General features: G+C 38.0%; 1 protein-coding gene and 1 pseudogene across 3 annotated transcripts in view; both read right to left on the minus strand.

Annotated features, from left to right (window-relative positions):
• BRWD1 (bromodomain and WD repeat domain containing 1) overlaps positions 1 to 17503 on the minus strand; it is a 129550-nt gene that overhangs the window by 42859 nt on the left and 69188 nt on the right. For all 3 annotated transcript variants that reach the window (XM_030806374.1, XM_030806375.1, XM_030806377.1), the window contains 6 exons: positions 11756 to 11850; positions 9866 to 10055; positions 5688 to 5813; positions 5493 to 5600; positions 2626 to 2750; positions 1829 to 1911 (listed from right to left, as the gene is read on the minus strand). In XM_030806374.1, coding sequence (XP_030662234.1) covers positions 1829 to 1911; positions 2626 to 2750; positions 5493 to 5600; positions 5688 to 5813; positions 9866 to 10055; positions 11756 to 11850 — 727 coding nt within the window. The remainder of the gene's footprint in view (positions 1 to 1828; positions 1912 to 2625; positions 2751 to 5492; positions 5601 to 5687; positions 5814 to 9865; positions 10056 to 11755; positions 11851 to 17503) is intronic.
• Positions 8639 to 9513, minus strand: LOC105738704 (annotated as a pseudogene).

The following is a 17503-nucleotide window of genomic DNA, read 5'->3' on the forward strand; positions in this document are numbered from 1 at the left end:
CTTCAAGAAAAATTTTCTCTGCATCTACTCCCAAAATAATCCTGATTACTTGTGTAGATGTTACCAGGAGAATAATCTATAAAGAGGAGCCACATGCTCTGACAATCTTTCACATCAGATGAGGATGATTAGGGACTCCATCTAAAATATACCTTTTTGTAGTACCCACACAAAAAGGCAGCAGTGGCCAGATATAGTGGCTCACACCTGTAATTCCTACACTTTAGGGAGGCTGAGGCAAGAGGACTGCTTGAGCCCAGGAATTCAAAACCAGCCTGGGCAATACAGCAAGACCCTGTCTCCACAAAAAAAATTAAAAATTAGCTGCACATGGTGCAGCTTCCAGAATTTACATGTTTGTATACACTATAATTAAGAGCCCCACAGCCAAAAAGGAGGCTGAGGTGGGAGGATCGCTTGAGCCCAGGAAGTTGAGGCTGCAGTGAGCTCTGATTGCACCACTGCCCTTCAGCCTGGGCAACAGAGCAAGACCTTGTGTCCAAAAAAAGAAGGAAAGAAAGAAAGAAACTGCAGTAACTAGAAAGATCAATGTCTTAACATCATTTATGAATGCGTACACCAGATGACACAGCCTGGGTAAAACTTAGTATTTCTAACAAAAATCCAAGAACTGACAAAAGAATGAACCATCCTACTTCTAACTCAATACACAAGCTCCCTAGATAGCATTACACACTCAACATATATTTGTATACCTGTGAAACAGGTACTACAGTTACTATTAACAGCTGCTATTACTACCCAGCCTAATGACAGTCATTCAATCATCAGTTATATCCTGAGATTAATAATCTACACAACGCTGAAAAAGTGAGCCCTCCTTAAATGATCATCACAAAAATCACATTCGAGTATTTCAGTACCTATATTGAGGTATTAAAATTACTCCAATGTGTAATTTTACTCAAATGTGTAAGATTACATTGAGGTAATTTTAATTTTTTAATTTTTCTGCCACCTATACATTACATGGTTATAAAGCATAAGTGTATATGAATTTTTTATTTCTTAAAGAAACAGTGTCAAGTCTTCCCATTTAAGTCTACGTTGTTATGATATCAAGGGTAAAATAATTGGGTATACCAGAACATTTTCAGTGTGAAATCTGAAATTACTCTTCAACCTTCTGATCATTTTAGATCCTGGTATAATTGTGTAAATTATGACAATGTTACATCAAAGATAACTATACACAATATAGTACAGGGAAGTCTAAAAGGAAGTAAGTCTACTCTAGCCTATAGTCAAGGAGTGAAAATAATCTTTTCCAAATGTCATGAACCAAAAGAACAGAAGAAAAGTTGCTCGTCTAAAAAGTCTACATAATCGGGCTGGGCACGGTGGCTCACGCACGTAATCCCAGCAGTTTGGGAGGCAGAGGTGAGTGGATCGTGAGGTCAGGAGTTCGAGACTAGCCTGACCAACATGGTGAAACCCTGTCTCTACTAAAAATACAAAAATTGGCTGGGCGTAGTGGCGCGCACCTGTAATCCCAGCTACTCAGGAGGCTGAGGCAAGAGAATCGCTTGAACTTTAGAGGCGGAGGTTGCAGTGAGCTGAGATCACGCCATTGCACTCCAGCCTGGGCGACCTAGGGAGACAATGCCTGCCCCACCCCCCACCAAAAAAGTCTGCATAATCAGTAAGTACCAAGCTGTAAGCAAAATATATTTACAGGTCACTTATATCTCTTCCGGAATTTACATGTTTGTATACACTATAATTAAGAGTCCCACGGCCAAAAAGTTAGACCAATAAAACAGATTAATTTTTAAGGGTATATAAAACTTAGTAAGGATAGACTTACAAGACTGCCAATTCCTCTGTCTTGCTTCATCATAAAACTGACGCAATACAAGAAAGTCAATAACATCTGGCATATCATGATATCTAGACAAAAATTTAAAAAATTATTAAACTCTCTACATAGCAGGTTATATAGTCTAAAAGCAGCACTGTCCAAAAGAAACATGAGATCTACAAATGTAATTTTTAATTTTCAACCAGCTATATTTTAAAAGGCAAAACAGTAAATTTCATAGCATATTTTAAATATATCCAAAATATTATTTCAATATGTAATCAAAAGAGACATCTTACATATTTTTTCTTCATAACTAGTCTTCAAAATGCAGTGTGTATATTCACATTCATTTCTTTTAAAAAAAAAAATGTTTATGCCTCGTACTCTGCCAAGTCTCATATTAACACATTCAATCAGATCATCCACATTTCAAGTGAGCAATAGCCACATGTGACTAGTGGTAACCTTATTAGACAGCACAGGTGTAGGAAATTATTCTGAATTTTTTCAAAAACGAAGGGCAGAAAAAATTTGGCCTGTATGTCAGAATTCCCCACCCACGTAAGCAGCATGAAAACCATATAAAACAGACTGCCCACACTTAACTATAACTGTGACATGCCTACTATGACTTCAGGGTCAGGGATGGGTTTCCTAGCCATCAGAAGCTCCAGCCACATCTTAGGCTATCCACAGTGCTCTACTACCCTGGAGTTAAATGGGAAGGGCGTGCTACTCATTAAATCAGCAAAATGGCAAATTTAAATTTAAATAATTCCATTTTAAAAAATAATACATACCTAATAGAGAAAGATTTGTCCGTAAGTTTTCCAGTTGCTGGATCTATAAATGCTAGTTTGAGGCAACAGAGTGTAGGGGGCCCAACTTCATATCGTATTCCAACTATTTTAACCAATTCTTGATCCTTTAACAGACATTTTTTTTAATGGTTAAAATAAAAGCAATTCCTTAATACTGAAATTCTCCACATACTGTTATATTAAGTAAACTCATAATTTAGGCTTCCAAACCAGCAGACAAGTTTAATTAATACCATTAATTACATTCAATTTTGCTAAAGTTAATCTCCACATATTTAATACAGTTTCTAATACAAAGAACATCCTTTAGAAAATACACTACAAAAGTGTAAGATTGAAAACACAAATCTCGGATTAGCACAATATCTAACAACAATCACTGTTAAAAATCTAACATATTTCCTTCTGGCTTTGTTTTGGAAACAGGGTTTTGCCGGGTTGCCTAGGCTGGAGGGCAGTAGCACATTCATGGCTCACTGCAATCTCAAACTCCTGAGCTCAATCAATCCTCCCACCTCAGCTTCCCGAGTAGCTGGGACTGACTACAGGTACAACATGCCACCGCACCAAGCTAATTTTTTATTATTTGTAGAGACAGGGTCTCCCTATGTTGTCAAGACTAGTCTCGAACTCCTGGGCTCAAGTGATCCTCCCACAACAGCTTCCCAAAGTGCTGGGATTATAGGTGTGGCCTGCCACACCTAGCCAATGCACATTTTTATTTATATAGCTTTATATTATGCAATGAAAATGTGTAAGCATTCTACTTATTCGTAAGTGTTCTTCAAAATCTTGATATTAAATTTCTGCCTAATACATTCAGTAAATAATATTTGTTGAGAATCTACCATATGCTATGACCTCCTCTAGGCAGTAGGGACAGGACGGTAAACATGTGAAAGTCCCTACCTGGATGGAGTATCCATCAAATGGATTTGCCATAGTCAACCTTCCCCCCAGTGTCTGCTTCTCTGATACTAGGAATACAACAGATCATTCATCCTCTTATTCACAGAACAAATGTTATTATTAGAATGTACCAAACAAAGTGCTAAGCATAGTTCTTATTATTCACAGTAGTTATGTTCTATAAAGTCACCTAGAACACTGAAATAAAATACTACATCAGTGCTATAGAGAATATATAGGGGTAGGTTCCTGCAAAGTTCTGGTCACAACACTGCAGTAAACCAGTGCACACATAACCTGGTTTTATGTCTGTTTCCATTTAAAGGTACCTTATTTAATATGTTGTTGATTTGCAAACATTTAACTGATACCTGAATGAAGCTTATCTAACGTACCTTCTCCATAAGGCACACCTCAGCCTTCTAGCACTTAAGAACACTAGAGAGCATGTCAGTACCATGCTTAGGGGCCATTTTAAACAGCAAAGTCACCACAAAAATGGAAAACATGTGGCACTGAATAGACCATGAAAAGGACACTTGTTTTCAATGCGAGAGCTAAAAAAAAAAAAAAAAAAAAAAAAAAGAAGGCAGAGCAACACCTTGTTCAACCTCAACTAGAAACATGCTCGTCAGGGAAGTCAAATTTTTCACCACCCTGAGCATGTCCAGAAATGACCAAAAGGCTCCGAGAGTACTGTTTTGGGGATTACAAATAAAGCAAGTACGCAGTTCACGAATACAGAATCCAAGAATAATGAGGATGGACTGTACTTAGGTACACAGTCCTAAGTTAAACAGACATAAATAAAACCGCCAATGTATATAAAGCCTAACTCATAGAAGCAGAGCCATTAAGTTGAATATAAGTGTTAAAAACAGCTATATTTGTTAAAATAACTAGCATTTTCTTCATTTTCTAAGTTTTTAAAAGTATCAAAATCTGTAGAATAAAAATATAAAAAATAAAAAAACATGTGTACTACTACCCCACAGATCATCGCCATTGACATTTTGATGTTGTTCTTTTGATTGGCTACAAATGTCTTTAAAATTTTGCTACCATAACCAGAAATACCACTTCACATCCCATTTTTCCTATTAGTAATACACTGTGAAAATGTATCCATCATTCATTCAATAAATATTTTTCAACCTTCAAGTACAAGATGGGCTGTACATAGTAAGTGATTGTGTGAATGCACCATGATTTGGTTCATTCACTATTGTGGAATATTTGAATTTTTTTTTCCAGCTTTGTTTCTGTAAATAGTGAGTGAACTACAATACTCATATATTTACAAGCATTTCTGCTTGTTTTCCAAATTACCAGAAGAGTAAAATCACAGAATTAAAAGTTCCAAATATTTTTCATTTTCAACTACTATTGCCAAAACATCCCCTAGAAAGCCTGGACCACTTTGCACACCCCACCAGCAATCAGAATAACTGTTAACAAACCAACACCTTTGCCACTTGCTAAAATGTGGAATTCTTTCTTGAGCTAAAAACAAACGAAATCACAAAATTGGCTAAGTATTGAAAAGGAAAAATTATTTCCTTATTTTATTATCCAAGAGGTTAAAACCCTTCTTCCAATTTTTATTTCTTCTTTTGAAAACTTGCATTTCTTCCTTTGAAAATCCGTCTTGGATACATAAACATTTTTAAGATTGATAATACATATATTGCCAAGCTGCCTTTCTGAAACTCTAGGTTGTTGCATTTAACATTTTACACACCGATCAGCAACATACAAATTTTGCCCACTGACAAGCCATTCCCACAGGATCCTAAGTTTTGGTTATAGCAAAAATGTTATCAAGTAGGAAAGAAAGTAATAAAATATGTTTCCAACAGGTTTTTAAATAGATTTGTAAATAATTTAACTATATATGTGCTAAAATGTTTAATGATTTAATAATGCCATCATCCTACCCTAAGATCCATTTTTCTCCATGGCTCCTTATTAGGGTTCAGTTCATAAATATTATTTCTTCTTACAGCCTCAACATAAGCTTCATGACCCTGTCGAAAATATATTACCTACAGAAGGGAAATAAGCATTTAAAAATTAAGAGCAATATAAATTTTATTTTCCATTTTGGGTTTTTAAATTTGTATTACTCTCACCTCATCACCCATTTGAGGAACAAAAGGAGATTTTCTAAGTGTGGTGTCAGTAATCCAAACTGGAGGGTGAAATTCATATAAATGCTCCATATTTGCAAGCTCTGCTGGAGTCATCCTCCGCAAATTCTACCAAGGGGAAGAGAACAAAGTTTCTTAGATTAGAAAGGGGCAGCATGCACTGTCTGAAAGAAAACTAAAAGAAACTTCACCATTCAGAATGACTGTTTTTGCCACGTCCATCTAATGATTAGTTTTTACACAGCATATATATTTAGTTCCTTTACATAGGAATATATCACTTACAAAAAGCATTGTAAATCTACCTAACGTTTTCCTAGCATCATCTCCTAAATTTCTGATAGATTATTCATGCTATTTTACATCCCATTTTAGGGGGCTAATACCCAACCTAAATCCTCTTTTACCCATAGCCTGTTCTGCCACGACTCCACTCTGAGTTTGGCCACAGGCTAATCATCACAAGGAGTCTCCTCTTGATTTTAGGTTGTAAGACCGGTGATTTCAAAATATGCCTACAAATTCTCCGATAGTTCTCTCCTCTTCAAGAAGTGGAAGTCTCCTCCTCTAAAGTGTGGACTACACTTAATGACTCACTTCTACCAAATATAATAAAGCCGATGAGACTATGTGCAGCTTCTAAGACTAGGTCATAAATGGGGGCTTATCCCCGGCTACTGTTAAATCATTCAGTCTGAGGAAAATCATAACGACACTCATGCAGCCAGCTAAGAAGAGACCTGTGTGGCAAGGAACTGAGGCCAACAGCCATATGAATAAGCTCAGAAAGAATATCATCCAACCCTCATCAAGTCCTCAGATGACGGCAGCCCCAGTCAACATGTTGTAACCTCATGAGCCAAAATCATCCAGTTAAATCAGCTCCCAGTTCCTGATGTACCAATACACGAAATACGCAATGTTTGCCATGTAAACACCTAAATTTTAGGGTGGTTTGTTATACACAGCAATAAATAGAAAGATTTAACATCTTTAAACAATGACTACCTGCTTGAGATCAGCACAGTGTACACAAATAAATAGGGATGATATTACAATGAAGAGACAAGTATGAAGACAGACATGTAAAATGAAAATGGCAAACGTAGCAATAACACACACACAAAAAAAAAAAACAAAAAAAGCACCTTAAAATTCCTTGAAGTCTACTACTAGTGTTGAAATTGACAGGAGAAAATAAGTGTTGCTGTGAGATTCTGAGCAAAATAGAGCTTTCTCTTTAAGTTTCAGATTTGGAAAGGTTTAACTGTCAAGCCCATTACTCAGAACAGTGGAGATGGAGAAGTGTTAATAATAAAGTAGCTTGGCCGGGCGCCACGGCTCACGCCTGTAATCTCAGCACTCTGGGAGGCTGAGGCGGATGGATCACTTGAGGTCAGGAGTTCGAGACCACCCTGGTCAAAATGGTGAAACCTCATCTCTATGAAAAATACAAAAACTAACTGAGCGTGGTGGCGTGTGCCTGTAGTCCCAGCTACTTGGGAGGCTGAGGCAGGAGAACTGCTTGAACACGGGAGGCGGAGGTTGCAATGAGCCGAGATTGCACCACTGCACTCCAGCCTGGGTGACAGAGTAAGACTCCGTCTCAAAATAAATAAATAAATAAATAAAAATAATTTTTAAAAAGTTTATGTGTGACTTCATGAAGTGTATCAAAGGCAATCATAAAACAATATAACAATCATTTAAACCAACAATCAAAAGCCTCTAACTGGAATGTATCTTTTTCATTATTTGGTTATGATATATTAATACTAGATCCTGGGGAAGCAATAATGAGAGATGCAGAAGCATTCCTGGCCCTCAAGAAGCTTACAGTCTACTGGGTAATACAGACACTGAATGAGCAATTACAAGTACAATACAGAAGGAGCTTATGTTTGGGAAGCTAACCTCTTAATGGAGGGATGAGACGTAGAATCTTTTTTACTGTTATCCTGTGTATTATTAAGAAGGCATGGAAAGCTTAGGAAACAATTACATTAAAGCAACATTTGAGACAAGGTAAAGCTGAGGGGGAAAACCACAGCTTTCGATTTGATAAAGATAACCTATATTCAAGTTCAAGACTTAAGGTACTCTCAAAAAGTAACGAAAACTTTATTTTTACTTATCCCCTGAAATTAAGCCAAAAAGCATAATATGAGACCCCAGAAAACTCACACCCCACTCAACCAACCCAGAGTATTTACAATTTAAATGGGGCAAAAGATTTCAATAGCACCAACAGCTCAGGGAACATGTTAAACCTCTTGTCTTACATCCAGAAAATCAGAAAACTGGGCTAAACATGATGTATTTCAGAAGGTGTTTAAAATTATTTGTATGACTTAACCTCGCCAAAACAAGCTTGCTAGTTTAAAGACGGCTTTATACCAATGCTTCATATCATCAGTGAAAACTGTTTATTAAGAGGGAGCAGTATGGGGTACAGAAACAGCATGAACCAAAATCTCACACTTAATCTTTAACATTAATGGAATTTCAGAGTGAGTAAATATGACTAAAAATTACAGCAATGGCCAGGCACAGTGGGTCTACACCTGTAATCCCAGCACTTTGGGAGGCTAAGGCGGGCAGATCACCTGAGGTCAGAAGTTCGAGACCAGCCTGGCCAACATGACAAAACCATGTCTCTACTAAAAATACAAAACTTAGCCAGGCGTGGTTGCGTGGGCCTGTAGTCCCAGCTACTTGGGAAGCTGAGGCAGGAGAATCACTTGAACCCAGGAGGCAGAGGCTGCAGTAAGCCAAGATCACACCACTGCACTCCAGGCTAGGCAACAGAGACTCCTCTCAATAAATAAATAAATAAATAAATCACAGCGATGGCATAAAGCACTGCTTTGTTTTAAAACTGCACGTGTGTTTTGTCTCCAAGACCTTAATCAACACCCTCAATGACAGCATTCTTATAAATGATAGCCAACTGTAGGTCCTTGCTGTGGCTTCTCTTCTGTATAAGTATGCACATCTTTCTCAGTATCATAGTGAACCTTATAGTAAACTGCCTCTCCAGCATTGCTCAAAAGTTATTCCGTTCATAGTGAATTCAGCAAGGTAAAAGAATCATGGAGTGATTGCTACAGAGATGGTCCAGTGTTTGAAGAAGATCCGTGAATGTTTCTTCTAAATATATGATATCGGCTCCAAGTATCAGGTCAAAATCTCTAGGAGAAAAACTCCCCAAATTCTTTCCCCAAGTCAGCTCCTTAACAAAAGCTCTGGGTTGGATACAAGGAGGTAAATTGCCTTGAACACTTGATTTACAAAACTCTAATGCTACTTTTCGATCTGTGATAGTCACATGAGCACCCAGCAGGGCAGCCACTATGCCCATCAGCCCTATGCCAGCACCCAGTTTCACTGCAGGGCAGCCCAAAAGCTCCACAGCTCCCATCTCCAGATGTGTGGAGAGAACCATGGCCACATCCCAAACCACTGTGTCAATTCCCAGTTGTCTCCGGTCCTGCCAGATCTGTGTCATGTGGTTCACAAAGGTGGCAAGAGGCTTGTGGAATTTCTGCAACCCCAATCCCACAGTCTCCTCATAGGGCAACAGGGCCAATCTGCCCGCACCCAGCCCTCTGATCCGACCTGCACTTAGACTGGATGTTAACGGTTTGAGATTATCCTGCCTTTTGACACAGCCAGAAACATGCAGTCATGGCAGTTCCATCTCAAGACTGGAAGTGAACGACACTGGTGGACTCTAAGTCTCTCACAGGAGACCAGGGCCCCAGTCCTGCAAAGGACTCCGCATCTGTGAAGCAAAGGCCTCCCCCATAAGTCCCACTATATCTGCCCCCACCCATCCCTCCAAAGGACTGACAGATGCTCCCTTCCTTCCCACAGGCCCCAGAGTTTCTGCTATCCACGGGGGTTGAAAGTAGGAGATAGAGGAGTCCACGGTGCCCTTCAGAATTCCCAAGACACACAGGGTACCTGCTGCACCCTGGGAGTGCAGTGAGCTTCCCGAAGGAGGGCTGACAGTTCGCCCAGCCCAGCCCCAGAACAGGGCCCAAGACACCCAAGGCACCACCATGCCAGTAACACAAGAAATGTTAAAACAACATTTGAAATAGGGTAAAGCTGGGGTATCATGATACATGCTATTTTTAAAGATATGTTTTTCTTACCTCCTTCTTAGGCTTATTTTCTTTCTTTCTCTTTCTTCTTCTTTTTGGAGGAGATAAATTCTCAGTAGATATTTCATCTTCTGAACTACTACAAAATCGAGTAATTCGTCGACGACATGATGTTCTTAAAGGAGGCTGCAAATTGATGCCCGCATCAGCTGTCCAATCAGAATATCTAGATGAAGAGTCACTAGAAAAGGGGAGTGCTTTCAGTTGAATGGAGCCAGAATATAAGCACTGATAGCGAGTCAATCATATAAAATTGAGGGAACAGAGAGAGGAGAAAAAGGGAAGGGAAGATACCAGAAAGATTTAACTTCAGCATTCTCCCCTCACTACCAACAAGTACTGAAGTGACTGAAGATCATGACAAAGATAAGAGAAAAAGAGAAATCTTCACTAACACTAGAAATTAGGAAAGGATATAAACCTGAAAAAAAAAATTTAGGTACACTGTAGATAAAGTATGATGGAGGACAACTAGCAATTACTCCTTCAAGGAAACAAAACAGAGACTTATGGAAACAGTAAGAATCATACCAAACCCCAAAAACAGGCCCCACCACTACCCCCATGTTGGAGGAAGCTGAGGTATAGACCAGAAATTTCAACTGGAATCACAAGCCATCAATGAATACACTGAGAAGCCCAAGGGAAGCATAGCTACACCAAACTGAAAGCCCTAAGTAGTCAGTTTCTTCCCAAGAGGAGTCTCCCTGATATCACAGAAATCTAAGAAAGAGACTAGTCCTAGTCCTTAGTGAAATCAGAGTCAAAGAGGAAACTAGTTATAGAAAACTAGTCCCTGGTCCACTACTAGCTTCACCAAACAGAAATAATAATAAAAATAAAGGTCTCTACTTGGGCCATCCTTGGCCCAACTTCAACCAACCACACACCTTTTCGTCTCTATCAAATACACAGGTAAACACATTACAAAAAGGTATTTATTAGAAAAAGAGCTTGTTTATAAAAATTATAAGAGCATCTGTTTTGGATAAATAAAATTCAAGAAAAGTTGAATTAGAAGACAATGAATGAAGACACGGAAGGTAGAATAGGGGTTGCCAGGGACATGAGGAAGGGTAAAGAAAAGAATCATTCTTTAATTGGTATAGAATTTCTGTTTTGCAAGATAAACAAGTTCTGGAGACTCACTGCATAACTATGTCAATGTACGTAACAGTACTGAACTGCATGCTTTAAATGGTTATATTTCTGTTATGTGTATTTTACCACAATTAAATTTGTTTAAAAAAGATACATTATGTTCTTAAAAAAATCATTCTAGCTCTTTATCATAATGAAGTAAAACAAGACAAGAAAGGAAGCAGAGAGTATGTGATAATGGTTTGAACCAATACAGTAGCAATAAAAAAAAAAGAAAGATGATCTGAATGATATTCAGGAAGGAGAATTTTCTAGCCATGTTATGGATAGGTGGACAAGAGAGATTAAGGTCCAGTTTTCTGGGTTGAGCATCTGTTGAGATGAAGGTGACATGCACCAAGAACCAGAGGCTGACATTTTGGACCCAGGAAATCTGGATCTCAAAACTAACAAAAATTCAACACATGCAATAATAATGAATATACTGTGGTTTTACCACACATACTTTAGATACTAGTCTTTTTATGTGCAGCCAAGATTAAATTTATATTTTCAGTATGCATGTTCAACAGTGCTGGGTCAACTGCTTAAAGTCAACAAAAAAAACTCCTGAAATACTCCTTTAGGAACAGCTGCTGATCTAGTTTTCATCTCCTTTGAAGTGTATTAGAAACTGTTCCACAGTTGCAAATTCTTGCCTCTTGAATAAAATTCAAGTATGATTCCATCCAAGACTATGACTAAAATGCTTAAAAGACCACAACAATTAAAAATAGATACCTTGAACTTTCGCTGTAACTTTCACTTTTTCTGTCACTTCTCCATTCATCCTCTTCCGAAGAACCAGAACCTTCACTCTGATCACAGGAAGTCTCCTAATTTGTGAAGGGGGGAAAAAAATCTTGATCCCTGAAGTTAAATAACACGTCCAGAAAAAAGCTGTACACAATCCTCCCCAATAAGACTAAATCATCTAAGAAAAATGAACAGTAATCAGTAAAAATATAATTAGATAAACTTAAAAAGCAAGCAACTTCACTACATCCCTTTCTTATCAAAGCATAAGACAAAAAGAGAACATCCATAAGATTTAACACTACCACCATTAGCAAAGAAAGTGATACAATAGGCCATTCTGAGTAAAGTTAATAAAAAGTCAATGTAAATGTTTTCCGTTTTGGACTTTAGCTATTCTAATAGGTGTATCTAATTGTTGTTTTAGTTTTCAATTCCCTGTGACATATTTTGGTAGCTTTTCATATGGTTATTTGTCATCTGTTTATCTTCTTTGGTGAGGTGTCTGTTAGATCTTCTGCCCATTTTTAAATTAGGCTGCCTTCTTATTGCTTGCTTTTGAGTTGTATATATATTGTGAATATAAGTCATTTATCAGATATAAGTTTTACAAATATTTTATCCTGGTTTGTGGCTTATCTTTTCATTCTTTTAACAGTGTCTTTCCCACAACAGTTTTCATTTCAGTGTAGTCCAAATTTTTTATCTTTTTTCTTTCACGAGTATGCTTTTGATATTGTATCTAAAAAGGTCAATGCCACACTCCTGGACACATAAATTTTGCCCTTTGTTATCTTCTAGAAGTTTTATGGTTTTTTTGTTTTACATTTACATTAAGCTTATGATCCATTTTGAGTTAATTTTTGTGAAAGACTGGTGTCTAAGATTTGTTTATTTTGTATGTGAATGTTCAGTTATTCTACCACTGGCTGAAAATAATAAATTTGTCCACCAAGTTCTCTTTGCTCCTTTGCCAAAGATCATTTGAATATATTTGTGTCAGTCTGTTTCTGGGCTCTTGTTCTTTCACCAGTATCGCTGTCTTGAAAACTGCAGATTTACAGTAAGTCTTAATGCCAAGTAGAGTGTCAGTCTTTCAGTTTTATCCTTCAGTGTTGTACTGGCTATACTGGATCTTCTTCCTCTCTATATAAACTTGAAAAATCAGTTTGTCAGTAAAATTAATTTGCTGGGATTTTGTTTGGGATTGTGAATCTACAGATGATGCTGGAAAGAATTTTTTAACAAGGGTGTGGATCAGCAGGAACTCTCATTCATTACTGATAGGAATGCAAAATGGTACAACCACTTTGGAAAACAGTTTGGCAGTTTCTTATAAAACTAAACATAATAAGATCCAGCAATCACACTTGATCTTTACCCAAATGAGATGAAATATTATGTCTGCACAAAAACCTACACCCAGATATTTATACCAACTGTATAATGGCCAAATCTTGGAAGCAACCAACACATCCTTCAGTAGGTAAACCAATAAACTATGGTATATCCAGACAATGAAATATTCTGTGCTAAAAAACACAAACAAAAAAAAAACTATCAAGCCATGAGAAGGCATGTAGGAAATGTAAATGCACATTAATAAATGAAAGAAGCCAATCTGCAAAGGCTACTAGCTATATGATTCCAATTACATGGCATTTTACAAAGATAAAACTGAAGACAAAAAATCAGTGATTGTCAGGGGCTGTTGGGAAGAGAAAGATGAACAGATGGAGCACAGAGGATTTTTAGGGCAGTAAAATCATTCTGTATGATATTATAATGGTGGATACATGTCATTATAAATTTGTTAAAAAATTAACTGGGCATGGTAGCACATGCCTGTAGTCCTAGCTACTCAAGAGTCAGAAGCTGGGAAATCACTTGAGCCTAGGAGTTCGAAGTTTCAGTGAGCTATGATTGCACCACTGCACTCCAGCCTGGGCCATAGGGCAAGACCCTGTCTCTAAAAAAAAGAAAAAGAAAAAAACAAAGAAAGAAATATATCCCCAAATGACACTTCCAACAGTACAAAAATACATATACAAAATATTATTCACTGTAGCATTATTCATAATGTAAACACTGGAAACAACCTAACTGCCCATAACCAGGAGAATGATTCAATAAACTGTTTCAATCATGCAATAAAGTACTACATAACTCTTAAAACAAATAAGGATCATATGGAGTGATCTCAAAGATATTTTAAGTGAAAAATGTCAAGTGTGGAACTACCTGTAGTATGCTGTATTTTGTATAAGAAGGATAAATAACTTTTGAACTATTTGTACTAAATACAATTTGGTTAATGACAAAAAAAGAACATTAATAACTAAACTCTACATATTAGGGTTTTTACCACAGGGTAAGTAAATCTTTTTTTGTTTGTTTTTTGAGACAGAGTTTCACTCTGTCACCCAGGCTGGAGGGCGGTGGCACTGTCTTGGCTCACTGCAACCTCCACCTCGTGGGTTCAAACGGTTCTCCTGCCTCAGCCTCCCAAGTAGCTGGGATTACAGGCACCCACCACCACGCCCAGCTAATTTTTTTTTTTGTATTTTTTGTAGAGATAGCCTTAAGCCACCCAGCCTAGTATATCTTAAACTACTTTCTGTGTATGTAGAATTAAACAAATAAGTTTATGATAAATAACAGGGCTGGGCATGGTGGCTCACGCCTGTAATCCCAGCATTTTGGGAGACCAAGTCAGGCAGATCACTTGAGGTCAGGAGTTCGAGACCAGCATGGCCAACATGGTGAAACCCTGTCTCTACCAAAAATATAAAAAAAATTAGCCAGGTGTGGTGATGCATGCCTGTAATCCCCCTGCTACTCGGGAGGCTGAGGCAGGAGAATCGCTTGAACCCAGGAGGTGAAGGTTGCAGTGAGCCAAGACTGTGCCACTTCACTCCAGCCTGGGCAAAAGAGCAAGATTCCATCTCCAAAGTAAAAAAAAAAAAAATTAAAAATCCAAATAAATAACAGGTGCCAGGTTTCTCTGTACAGAAGGGAAGTACAAAGGGGTATCATTAAAATCAGAATAATGTGAAGTCGTGCATAACAATGACAGATATACAGACAAAAAAACACATGTGTCTGCATATAATATGTATACACAGGCATACTTTTTATGGTGCTTTACTTTATTGTGCTTCATAGTTGTGTTTTTTACAAATTGAAGTTTTGTGACAACCCTGAACCCAGCAAGTTTATTGGTGCCATTTTTAAACAGCATGAGCTCATGCCTGTCTCTATGTCACATTTTAGTAATTACCATATTTCAAACTTTTTCATTATTATTGTATCTGTTACTGTGATTTGTGATTAATGATCTTTGATGTTACTATTCTAATTGTTCTGGGGGCACTAGGAACAATACTCATATAAGATAGCACACCTAATAAATATCATGTGTGTTCTGACTGCTCCAGTCTATTCCCTGAGATACAATTAGACCTACTAATAGCCATACAATAGCTTCTAAGTATTCAAAAATGAAAGAAAGAGTCACACATCTCTTACTTTAACTCACAATGTAGAAAAGATTCAGCTTAGTAAAGGAAGGCATGGTGAAAGCCAACACAGGCTAAAAGCTTGGCCTCTTGCACCAAATAGCCAAGTTGTGAATGCAAAGGAAAAGTTCTTCCAAGAAATAGAAAATGCTATTCCAGTGAACACACAAATGGTAAGAAAGCAAAATAGCTGTACGGCTAATATAGAGAAAGTTTTGGTGGTCTGGATAGAGGGTCAAACCAGCAATAACATTCCCTTAAGCCAAAGCTAAACCCAGAGCAAGGCCCTAACTCTCTTTAATTCTATGAAGGCTGAGAGGTGACAAAGCTGCAGAAGAAAAGATGGAAACTTGCAGAGGTTGGTTCATGAGGTTTAGGGAAAGAAGGCATGTCCATAACATAAAAGTGTAAGGTGAAGCAGCAAGTGCTTTAATGGAGAACCTGCAGCAAGTGATCCAGAAGATCTAGCTAAGATAATCAATGAAAGTGGCTACAATAACAGATTTTAAATGCAGATGAAATAAATAGCCTTCTATTGGAAGAGGATGACATCTAAGACTTTCACAGCTAGAGGGACTTATGGCTTCAAAGCTTCTAGGACAGGCTAACTCTCTTGTTATGGCTAATGCAGGTGGTAACTTTCAACTGAAGCCAGTGTTCATTTTTACCTTTTCAAAAATCTTAGGCCCCTTAAGAATTATGTTAAATCCGCTCTGCCTGTGCATAAGAAATGGAACAACAAAGCCTAGGTGACAGCACATCTATTTACAGCATCATTTACAGCATGGTTTACCAGATATTGTAAGCCCACTGTTCAGACCTACCGAGCAGAAAAAAAAGACTCCTTTCTAAAATATTACTGCTTGTGGACAATATACCTAGTCACCCAAGACCTCTGATGGGGACATCAAAGGAGATTAATGTTGTTTTCATGCCTGCTAACACCACATCCATTCTGCAGCCCATGGATCAAGGAGTAAATCCAACAATCAAGACTGTAATTTTACCATAGAGAAACCTGCAAACACCACCACCTTAGGAAGTGATCAAAGCACGTATCACCAGTAGTGGGACAAAACAAATCATGTGCTTTCTGATGTGATGCACTGAGAAGAACAGCGTATTTTCTGTCGTATTACTGCCAAAAATGCATGACCCTAATCATCAAAATTACCAGTCATAAACCATCAAAAAATATCAACATTAAAACAAAAATCGAGGAACTAGACTAGATTCAGGTTACTAAACAGACACAACAAAATGTAACATATGATCCAGGATTTTATTTTGCTACGAAAATTGTCAGGACCATTGACTGGTAAAATCTGAATAAGATCTGCAGATCTGATGACATTATATTGTCGTTTATTGCCTCATTTTTTGTTTTTTTGACACAGTGTCTCACTGTGTCACCCAGGCTAGAGTTACACTGGCGCAACCAAGGCTCACTGCAGCCTCAACCTCCTAGGCTCAAGTGATTATCCTGCCTCAGATTCCAGAGAAGCTGGGACTACAGGTGTGTCACCACGCCCAGCTAATTTTTTTTTTCTCATTTTTTTGTGGAGCAGGGCTTGCCCTGTATTGCCCAGGCTGGTCTCGAACTCCTGGGCTCAAGCAATCCTCCCACCTCGGTCTCCCAAAGTGCTGAGAATTACAGGCATGTGACACTGCACCCAGCCTGATTTTGATAATTATATCACTTGTTTTTGAAAATACACAAGGAGATATGTGATATCAAGAGGCATATGTACAACTCACTCTCAAAAGGATTAAAACATATTCATACATACAGGAGAGTGATAACATTCAGGGTGGTAAACGCAAAGGAATTTATTATTATTCTTAGAACTTTCATGTCTGAAATTACATCAAAATAAAAAATTTACACCTGGCAGATAGGAGGCATTCAATAAATTTTTTTTTAAGTTTAATTTCCCCAAATCCTCAAGTGAACTGATGCTTCGGGAAGGCAGGGTTTCTGCTCTGAGATCATGCTGCTAACTTTTTTTTTTTTTTTTTTTTTGAGATCTGTCGCCCAGGCTGGAGTGCAGTGGCGCAATCTCGGCTCACTGCAAGCTCCGCCTCTTGGGTTCATGCCATTCTCCTGCCTCAGCCTCCCCAGTAGCTGGGACTACAGGCGCCCACCACCATGCCCGGGTAATTTTTTGTATTTTTAGTAGAGATGGGGTTTCACCTTGTTACCCAGGATGGTCTC

Source organism: Nomascus leucogenys, chromosome 25, assembly GCF_006542625.1.
Source record: "Nomascus leucogenys isolate Asia chromosome 25, Asia_NLE_v1, whole genome shotgun sequence".
NCBI lineage: Eukaryota > Metazoa > Chordata > Mammalia > Primates > Hylobatidae > Nomascus > Nomascus leucogenys.